Raw genomic sequence first — 11,219 nt, 5'->3', positions numbered from 1 at the left:
GCTCTCGAGTCCGATTAAATCATATCCACCTTCATGGCCAACTTCAAGTCCACCTCGGAAAATCTCTTTTCAAAAATGCACCTTTCTTACTTTCTTTTCTGAAAATTTTCGAACCACTTCATGTAAAATGATGGATTCGGCTAATAGAAAATGCATTTAAAATGAGGAGTCTATGTCTTCAGAGCACACATTCTTTCCGTGCTAGACTCTGAGCATCAAACTGAACAGTCTAGACATTCCAGGAGCTTATATTTTATATCTGCATGTATCAGACACCAGGGTCGTCTTAAGAGCATCATAGGTCCCGGATCAAGTGATTTTTCCAAGACTCTACATGGAAAATTTTGAAAATTTTCAACCGGCTCTCATTTTTTTGAGTCACCCCCATTCTTTTAAGGCTCCCGGACCATGCCCGGGTGGGCCCATGCGTGAAGACGGCACTGTCAGACACGAGAATGAGCTGACCAAATCACAAATGGATGGAGCACCTACGAACTTGACTGGGTTGTGTCAATACTAAAGCTGGTGTTGGTTGTGTGTGTCGTACATTAGTGTAAAACATAAAAAGAGCTTCAGTATCTCATCTTCTTTAAATTCTCATTTATCCAATTTTGAAGCTGTTAATTTTGGGCAGAACCAGAACGAATTAAACAATTTTCCATAGAAACCTATGGAAAATATCCCGTTTCGGCTTACGGACATGATTCAGTAACGAATCATCTTCGTTAGCTGAGGTATCAGTGAATTTTACAGCAGTGTTTCTCAACCTTTCTGAAAACAACGACCAGTAAAATGTCTGAAGCAATTTGACGGACCACTTATTACGGGACATATGCAGGGTGTTCTGTTAATGGACTGACAAACTCAGAGGGTTGTTAGTAGACATCAAGAGGGACAAAAATTGCAATGGAACATGATGTCTTAAAGCACGTTGAGAGGGTCAAAATCGCGAAAAACGCATGCAGGTTTCGACGTCACGTTGGAATGACAAAACTACAATAATAACTACAAAAAGATTTATTTGATTAATTATTACAAGAGTTGTTGGAAGTGGCGGCCACTGACGTCATTGCACAGTCTACAAGGACGTAAAAACGATTCCCGGACGCACTCGAAGACCACCGTGTGCTGAACATCGAGTTCAGCTGCAACCGCTCGTGTACTTGTCGACGGGGAATCGGCAAACCGTTGCAGCATGGTTTCTTCCATTTGAGGAGTACGTACATTGCGCGATCTCCCTGCATCTCACGCCGTGCTGTGCGGAAGGTCTCTGTCTCCCGCTGCAGTCGATCGATCGTGGCGAAGGTAGTATGGTGCGGACGCCTCATCGGATATTGCTGCTTGTACATCCGCTGTGCTAAGCGCCTATTGCCATCTGCTCGACCGTAAATCAGATGCATATCAACGTATTCCTCGTTCGTGTATTTAGCCATCACGATACTCATTGAAACAGACAACTAACTGCTACATGTGCTTACTACCGCAATTGCGCTAATTTACGTCGTCCGCAGTGCGTGGTTCTACCCAAACGTATACGTTTCGCGACGCTGCTTACGTCAGATATGGTGAGCGAACGCACGAGCGCATTCAGCAATCAACTGACATCCACCTTTCGTCTCCTCTGGACTCAGAGCCTGCATGCGTTTTTCACGATATCACTCTCTCAACATGTTTGCGACACCATGTTCCATTGCAATTTTTGTTCCTCTTGATGCTTACTAACAACTCTCTGATTTTGCCGGTCCATTAACAGAACACCCTGTATGTATATAATTTTCGTTGTTCCGAGATTATTTATACATTTGTTCAACGATATATATACTTATTTGAATTCATAATTCTTACTAAAGATGTAACACACACACAGCGTTTTCATAATATAAATTATATTATGATAATTATGGCAAAAATTATAAATTTTTATGTCACATATTTGTTAAGTTTAACATTTTTCCGCAATTACGATCGGTGATTGTACCTACTTTTGGCAATGTGTTTTGATGACAAATTGGTGATTTCCCGTACATTATGGATGATTATTTAGGATCCCAGTATACCGTGTTGTTCTCAATGGCATATGGTCACCAGATCAGTTGGATATTTTTTTGTGATAGGTGCTATACGTTTTTTGTTAATAAGATATGTAAATAACCGCGATTTGTAGCAGCCCTCTATTTCCACACCCTTCCGCAATTTTAGCAGTAATTAGCAAATTGCATTTAAAGCAATAAATTGCAATTTTTGGCAAAATTTAGTAATATCCCGTGTTTGAGATCGCAATTTCCTGCGTTCTTCTCGATGATCTGTGGTGAACCTAAGTTTGAAGTTATAATTTTATTCGAACCCATATGGAGATATTACTAATATCAATTACAACGGGTGAATAATTTTATCAAGTCTGCATGCGGACCACCTATGCCATCGTCGCGGACCATAGGTTGAGAAACTCTGTATTAGAGGAACTTATTCGTCTTGCGGCAGGGAGATTTTTCAATCCAAAATGATAGGAGGGGACCTAGATACCCCGGACCATGAAATGCATTTATGTTTCTAGTGGTCAACCAAAGGGACTCAGAGCCTGAATCAAACGGGGGGGAGGGGGTTATTTAAAGCTTTCACATATTCTTCAATTATAGTATTTCTTTCATAATCTCTGAATTTTCATCAATTCGTGTCATTTATTTCTTTCAATTATTTTTATTTTCAATTATTGTTATTTTCAATTCATCAATATCTAATTTTCATTTGTTCTCCGATTATTATTTTCGTTAGGTCCTAACTTTCAGTAGTTTCGGAATTATTTCGCTCAGTAATTTGAAAATTTTCATTGATTTTCGTGTTGATTTACATTTTATCATTTACAGTTTTTCGTGTGCACCCACCATTCTTAGATATTCTGTTATAATGAATGAATTTTCATATATACATGTAGATTCCCCTCTTACATAAACTACAGCCAAACCTCGTTAGTGCTCACCCGGGTAACGCGTCAATCCACTTATCCAATCACTTTTTGGCAGTCCTAATTGTCCTCTATAGAAATCTAATGCTACCAAACTTCTGATAATACGTCAACTCACTCCGGTTAAGGAGTCAAACTCTTTTGAAAATTACCATTCAAATCGGAAAGTCTTCAATAAAATGTACATGATAAGTTCAACGTTCACTCTTACCCGTTTTAGGAACGGACCGATATTCTAACATGGGAGCAAATTCGTTTATAGTTATCGGAACTTCGAATAATGTCATCAATTTTTCTCCGTCGAAAGGTTTTTTTACGCATTCTAAAGCTAAGGTTTAATCAAACTTACTTTTTTTTCCTGCAAATTATTGTTATCAGGCTGCAAGACTATGTAGGAGGCAAGAAGGGGTTCTCTTCCCCTCTCCCTTGCTGACAAACATTTCCGTACTTAATGCCGTAATCAGTATGTAATATTCGCTGTGATCCATGTACGCTTGAAGCTGCTTTTGCAGCTTCACGCGTTTTGTTTACTTTTCCCATGTTCTTACGTCTTGGGGATCTCACGGTATTATTTGTGACGATATGGAACACGACGTTACATTAGAAAAACCATTTCGTCCTTAATTTTTGCACACCAGTGTATATCGATTGATTGAATAAATTGATAAAGGGATGATATTACATAAAGCATCGAACACTAAATAAAAGATAGGAAAATTCGAAAAGGTTAGCCTTAGACAATTTATTTTTTCAGCGTAAGATGCGATTTATTTTTACGTGAATATTTGAAATCATTTTAATCCATATCTAATTTTATCATGTTCTCTGAGTCTTGTTTCATTAATTACATGTCATTTGCATCATTCATTGGTGCATAATAAATGTTTCTTCTCATCATATCAGTTCTTGTGTTTTATTATTGAATAGTTCTCCCCTAGAAGTTGCAGATCTTTCAATATCCCGTAATTTAATTGTTTTGTCAACGATTGTTTTGCTTAGAATTCTGAAAAAAAGATGGGAAATAATAATGAAATTAGAGTGGTATAGAAGGGTGATTCTTTATTATTGTTTTTTTGTGGTTTCTCATCGGTATAAACGTATAAATAACGTGCTTAATAACTTTAGTTATAGACTGTGACCTTATAAAAATCTGTTGGTCTGAAGAATTTTAGAATTAGAATACAGTAAAACCTCGCTACAAGAATATTTGATATAACGATAAATCCCTCTACAACGATAGTTTATCAAATCTTGTTTGGAATTGCCTATAGTCTAATGTTAAACTCCTCTCCATACAACGATATCTTTTACTACGGTAACTCCCTCTATAACGATATTTTTTGAGGGAATTTTGAAACTGTTACAACGATATTTTTTATATTTTTCTCAAACAATCACCTTCAATATATTTTCAAATTCCTCACCAGTTTTTGTTCTTTGGAGGATCTATAATACGAATTGCTATTGTGCATTAACCACCTTCCAAAAGCTGTAGATGTAAAGATGTAGATGAAGTGGCTGTGAAGCTACTTTCTGTGTAGTACACAAAAGTTCTGCACCGTAAACCACTTCACAATGTGAAACAACTAAATGAATTTTATTAATCAGCTAATCAGTTAGAATATTTTTGGTTCAAGGTATTTTGTGGTATAATAACAATGCTAATTCAGAAGAGATGTCAATAACAGCATAAATTTGGCGGCGTTTCATGATAATGCTACCTCTCGATATAATGATAACCCCCTCTACAAAGATTTTTTGTTTTGATCCACAGGTCGGGATTACACTATAAAAGTTTGGTAAAAGATATTTTACAAAATTTGCAAAAAAAAAAAACCGATAAGCCTATACATTCGCTGGAATGTAACCGATACGCTTATTGATTGCGTTTTTCAAGTTTTATGAAAGAACTTTTATGAAACTTTTACAGTGTAATCCCGGCTTTAAGGTGATTTTTATGAGTAAAATTATTTGGAAAAGTCATGTTTTGATCCATTTTGTGGAAAACGTGATAATATATATGTTTATCATACCTCTTCACGACCAGTTCTACATTTTCTATATTTTTAACCTACAGTATTTCCAAGCTCTTGTCATTGTTCCAGTGGTGAAGTAATGCTTCTCTCGTAGGACAGGATTACACTATAAAAGTTTTGTATATAAAAGTGCTTTTTTACAAAACTTGAAAATACAACCAATAAGCTGATCGGTTACATTCGAGAAAATGCAACCAATCCGTTTATTTGTTGTATTTTTCAAGATTTATAAAAACATTTTCACAAAACTTTTATATGCCTAAGAATATGGTTTCTTCCAACTAGGGGGAATAGTACGGAGCAGCTTTAAAATATTTATTTATCATACCATTCAAATCAGTTGGAGAATAAGTATGTTAGTTAGGGAAAGTAAATAATTTTGTGCTGCCATCTAATAGCTTTATTGAAGCTATTAACATTGAGACGGTCATGTTAGAAAACTTTTCGGTTCTTGAGTTAAAAAATTGTATCATTCATTTTCTAAATCAACCTGAAGATTTTTTACAATGTTCAAGAACATCCAGAAGAAAACAAATAGAAATTACAAAAATTTGCAAATGGAATAGTTTTTGTGTGATCGTTTACGTTTTATAAAAACACTAATGCACACATTGCAAAAATGGAAATGGACACAGTAAGTGATAGTATTCAATAAATTTTTATATAATCATTAGGAGTTTTTGTGAAAATCTATAGTTGAGGAGCTTATTTTCAAAAAGGCACATTTGCGCTTTTGCGAAATTTACAGTAGATGTTAAAAACGTATTCCTCCGAAATACGTTTGCTATACAGAATTAGAAAATAGCCCAAAAGGTAGCATATAGGAATGGTAGAAGAATATTTATAAATACTATGTTTCTTGATTGACATTCAATTGAGTTATCTACACCTGAATTTTAGAAATGTTCCCTTTTGAAAGAAAATCAGTGAAAATGTTATTTTTTGATTAAAATTGGAACTGGTCAAATCTAAAAAGATGGAAATTTTTACGTCACCTGTTGGTTCGAGAAGCTTTTACCTAGCCCAGGAAGGTACCCTTTCTGCCCTCTCGTCATTAACTTGAGAAACACGTTCATTCTACTGTAGAACCTTCCATAACGGAAATGTTTTTGAATTACGTTGACATGGTACTCAATGTACTTTACTATACATTAACGGACAATCCTCGTTAGCTAACAAAATTTAGTGTCCCATGGGTGACCATTATCGAAAGGATCTATCAAGAAAAATACCGCGAGTGAATGAACGAGATGGATATGTTCCCTCTTTTGGTAGAAACGACTAACTTTACACATCGTAATTTTTACCAAAAATATTTCCATTGGAATAAACCCTGTTGGATAATCCGGCAGAGCTCATTCCAAAGATTCAGAAACCATTGAAAAATGAATTAGAAAAAATGGAAATGTTTCCTTTTGAAAATAAACTCCTCAGTTATCTTATATAGATGAATTGGCTAATTTGAACTTTTCTGCTTCAACTTGAGCTTCGAATTAATCAAGTTCGACTGTATTTAATGTCACCAGTACCAATGTTAACTGTAAATTTATACCGTATCGAATGCAATTTTCATATTTTAAACGTTCCTGTGACTTTATATAATAAAATATAAGACTGACTACAGCAGGCAAGAGATTCAGATTAGTGCTGTCAATCTTAATTGTTTTATATCCATGTTGTTTCCATGATTAACATTTGGTACGAGATATTCGAACACTTTCTGTAATATAAATCCTTGTATTCGGAAAAGAGTATCAACTTCCATCGCTCAGTCCAGCTCTGACTGGTTATTCATTGTATGATTGGAGTGGTATTCGACTCTGATATCGTATGACCCTTGACTGACAGATCATTTAATATTGGTCAAGCCTTACGACAGAGAAACGCTCGATCTCTGAAATCGGTTTGGAATGTTGTTTTGATTAGATTCCGAAGAGTAATTGTGCATTATGTCAAACAGTGGATTCAGAGAATCCCTTTACCATCGACATAAAGCATCCACAAAATTCACCAAAAGTGTCTGAGTGATAAGTAAACTTGAAACTATGTGTGATACATGAAACTCATGTATCAAATACACGTGTATATCTAATGAACCTCGATTACTAAATCAAGCCAGAATAATGAGTAAGACAGCATGACAGAAATCATATTACTGAAATCACATTTGAAAGTTAAAATGTGCACAAAAAATATGTAACAGAACACTTGAGCATGATTTTATTTCGCACTTGATACAAGACGTTGACATGGTACTCAATGTACTTTACTATACATTAACGGACAATCCTCGTTAGCTAACAAAATTTAGTGTCCCATGGGTGACCATTATCGAAAGGATCTATCAAGAAAAATACCGCGAGTGAATGAACGAGATGGATATGTTCCCTCTTTTGGTAGAAACGACTAACTTTACACATCGTAATTTTTACCAAAAATATTTCCATTGGAATAAACCCTGTTGGATAATCCGGCAGAGCTCATTCCAAAGATTCAGAAACCATTGAAAAATGAATTAGAAAAAATGGAAATGTTTCCTTTTGAAAATAAACTCCTCAGTTATCTTATATAGATGAATTGGCTAATTTGAACTTTTCTGCTTCAACTTGAGCTTCGAATTAATCAAGTTCGACTGTATTTAATGTCACCAGTACCAATGTTAACTGTAAATTTATACCGTATCGAATGCAATTTTCATATTTTAAACGTTCCTGTGACTTTATATAATAAAATATAAGACTGACTACAGCAGGCAAGAGATTCAGATTAGTGCTGTCAATCTTAATTGTTTTATATCCATGTTGTTTCCATGATTAACATTTGGTACGAGATATTCGAACACTTTCTGTAATATAAATCCTTGTATTCGGAAAAGAGTATCAACTTCCATCGCTCAGTCCAGCTCTGACTGGTTATTCATTGTATGATTGGAGTGGTATTCGACTCTGATATCGTATGACCCTTGACTGACAGATCATTTAATATTGGTCAAGCCTTACGACAGAGAAACGCTCGATCTCTGAAATCGGTTTGGAATGTTGTTTTGATTAGATTCCGAAGAGTAATTGTGCATTATGTCAAACAGTGGATTCAGAGAATCCCTTTACCATCGACATAAAGCATCCACAAAATTCACCAAAAGTGTCTGAGTGATAAGTAAACTTGAAACTATGTGTGATACATGAAACTCATGTATCAAATACACGTGTATATCTAATGAACCTCGATTACTAAATCAAGCCAGAATAATGAGTAAGACAGCATGACAGAAATCATATTACTGAAATCACATTTGAAAGTTAAAATGTGCACAAAAAATATGTAACAGAACACTTGAGCATGATTTTATTTCGCACTTGATACAAGACTCGATACACAATCGGGAGCTCATAACATAATTGGGAACACGTATATGCTATTCTAATATATTATTATTATTTATTTTTATTTTTTGGACGTTCTTGGGTGACTTTGTGTTAATTCATCCACTCAAGAGAACGAAAATCTAAACACTATTTCAACCTGAAAAGAAAACAACTCGTTCAAAAAACCAACAAAAATGGGAAAACTTATCGGCTGAAACAGGGGTGCACAACCTTCGTCACGCGAAAGGTATTCCGGTAGATAAGTATCTAGTATCAATATACTTAACACGATTAAAAAGCCTCGGCTGACTATATTACGTTCATAAAAATACGGGGAGAAAGAGAAATTCATACGGGATATCACCAATTATCGCAAAAAATAGTCAAATGCAAATAAAATTTCCAATTGCATACGAAAAAATTGTCAAAGACAAGTAAATTTTACATCTATCATTTAAATGCTGGAAAATCGTCCGTGGCGGGAAATAAATAACTACTGTAAATCGCAATGGGTGAAAATTTGTAATTCACCCGAAAAACATATACAGTATGTTTGACAAATAATATGTGAGATGAGTATACGTATTTATTTGACTATAATTGATTATGATGGAGTCATAATTATCTCTCACGGTATAAAAGTCACGAAAATAATCTTTATTCGTGATTTCAAAAATTCAAGTAAGCCTTGTTGAAAATAAGGAGAAAATGCGAGACATTTTATATAAAAAGTTGGGCCGGCCAAAATTACGGGAATGGCCTATAAGATACAGATCATATAGCCAACTTTCTGGCCCGTGAGCGGCAGAAATACTGCATATCTGGCCCGCTTACTCAAAAGGTTGTGCACCTCTGGGCTGAAACATTATAGATATTTTTTATAAATGATTAATTTTTTCAAAAGGGAATTGGTATTAACATAATACTAATTCCCTTCACTTTTTAGGTATGTGCGTATCATATTATCAAAGATATTTACTTTCTTTCATAAACTTTGTATATTTTAAGAAATTATCTATAAAATCGCCTATGTATTTGAATCTACATATTATAAAAAAAACCTGTATAAATTTACTATCTACGGTGCAACAATTTTCCTGTCAACTCACAAAGGTTTAGTCCTGTAGATCAGGGGTGGCCAACTTCTCTCTATTCAGGGGCCAACATAATGGTCAGACGCAGGGTCCGGTATAAAAGTAGCACTCAGTATGATTTCTTGCTTGACAACGCGGGCCATAAACATTTTGACAGGATTCATTAACTAATTAACTAAACTCTTCATTTTTTGGAAAAGAGTGCAGCGTGGACTACAATTTCTTACCAGACCAGACTCAAATGTTTGCCCCCCATGCCTAGCCATGCAACCATCTCAGAGCTGCTGATGGGGTTACAGGTTAAAATATCGAAAAGAAAAACCGATCATACTTAGAAAATCTTCGGAAAAAGCCTTCGGAAAAGTACATTTTTCCTACACAAAAGAAAATATTCTACAAATTTGTTAAGCTCAGATATTTATTCAAGTTTTGTTTCAGGAATTTCAATTATTTTTTTATAATAATTATCAATTAAATAATAATAAATTAATTATAATAACTAACTCACGATTAATAATCAATGTTAATAATTAAATTATTAAAACTAATTTTTAAAAAAATCTCAAATTAAGTGTGCCGTGGAATAAAACAAAGCTGACAAACGCTGCATTATATAAATATTTATTCTAATTAACATGGTACATATAATTCCAAGTGATTAACCTTGTAAACAGAGAGAATTATTTTCTCATATTTGTTTTGGAGTTTCTGTATATAATTATTATTGTTTGCTGTATAATTATATTTTAATAGACGCGTGTTATATGTCCTATCCTATTTTTTATCCTTACACACACTCAGCATTATTTGCATATCGAATTAAGCACTGTAAAAAGCTGTTATGGTATAAGTAAGATGATATATAAAGTAACAAATATATTCATTTATGCATTTGTATACTGTTTTTAATAATGTAATTAATTTTCTCGAACATTTAAGATGATTTGGTCATCATTTGAAATGTAAATGATCACCAGTTTCATCTCTTCAAAAGATGTCAATCTTTTAAGTAATAATACAGGGTATCCTCTAAGTCCTAATGCGGTGTTTGTCTCAGCAAACGTTCGTTCGCATGGTTTTAATTTAAAAAAATGCTCAAAATGTGTTCAGGAATCACTCCGTAGCAGTTTCGAGAGCGAAAATACAGGGTGTCATAAAATAAAAAAGTCTAAATTTTTATACGGTGCCCCCTGTTCTCTAACTTTCCATTAAAAAGTTGTAGCCATATCTCTTCTTAGCCCAAACAAAAAACTCATATACATTAGTACGTGGATCATGCAATGAAAGCATTCGCAATTGGTTGTTCAGTAATTTGTACGGTGTTGTGAACGATTCTCGAACTGCTTGAGCGGGACCCACCTGGAATCGGTTTTTTAAACGAATACAAAGAAACGAAAGAAACACGAAAAGAAGTTTATGTACCCACGAACGGATTAGAACCGCTGCAAGGGGTCGTACGCTACAAGATCGGCACGCTAATGTATACGTGGCTTCGATATTTGAATTGAAAAACCGAAGAAGAAAAGTTGGGAAAGAACAGCATAACCTAATGTGAACGACGCTTCTTTCCTTCGTTTATGATAACATTTCTCGAAATTTCTCAGATTTTCGAATTCAAATATCTTAGCAAATATTGCATCACTTGATTTTTTTTTTTTGCCTCAGAAGAGGCCAAAAAAAAATTCACATTTCTAAGTGCAACATTCGAATTTTTTTTTGGTTCACCTCAGAAGAGCTGCTGGGGTGGTCCAGTGGTCACAGT

The 11,219-nt window shown here is 34.6% G+C and overlaps 1 protein-coding gene across 2 annotated transcripts in view; it reads right to left on the bottom strand.

Annotated features, from left to right (window-relative positions):
- Positions 1-8,320: 8,320 nt before the first annotated feature.
- LOC149084953 (uncharacterized) overlaps positions 8,321-11,219 on the bottom strand; it is a 53,053-nt gene continuing 50,154 nt past the window's right edge. Inside the window, exon 3 of one of the 2 annotated variants that reach the window (XM_089232698.1) lies at positions 8,321-8,520. In XM_089232698.1, the coding sequence (XP_089088824.1) occupies positions 8,516-8,520 (5 nt within the window). In that variant the 3' untranslated portion in view covers positions 8,321-8,515. The remainder of the gene's footprint in view (positions 8,521-11,219) is intronic. The other variant, XM_089232697.1, reaches the window with a different exon arrangement.

The sequence above is a fragment of the Pholcus phalangioides genome, unplaced genomic scaffold, assembly GCF_987345545.1.
Source record: "Pholcus phalangioides strain wild (caught in Gottingen) unplaced genomic scaffold, Ppha-v1.0 ptg000007l_1, whole genome shotgun sequence".
Lineage (NCBI taxonomy): Eukaryota > Metazoa > Arthropoda > Arachnida > Araneae > Pholcidae > Pholcus > Pholcus phalangioides.
The sequence above is the reverse complement of the archived record's forward strand: the minus strand, read 5'-3'. Positions and strand labels throughout refer to the sequence as shown.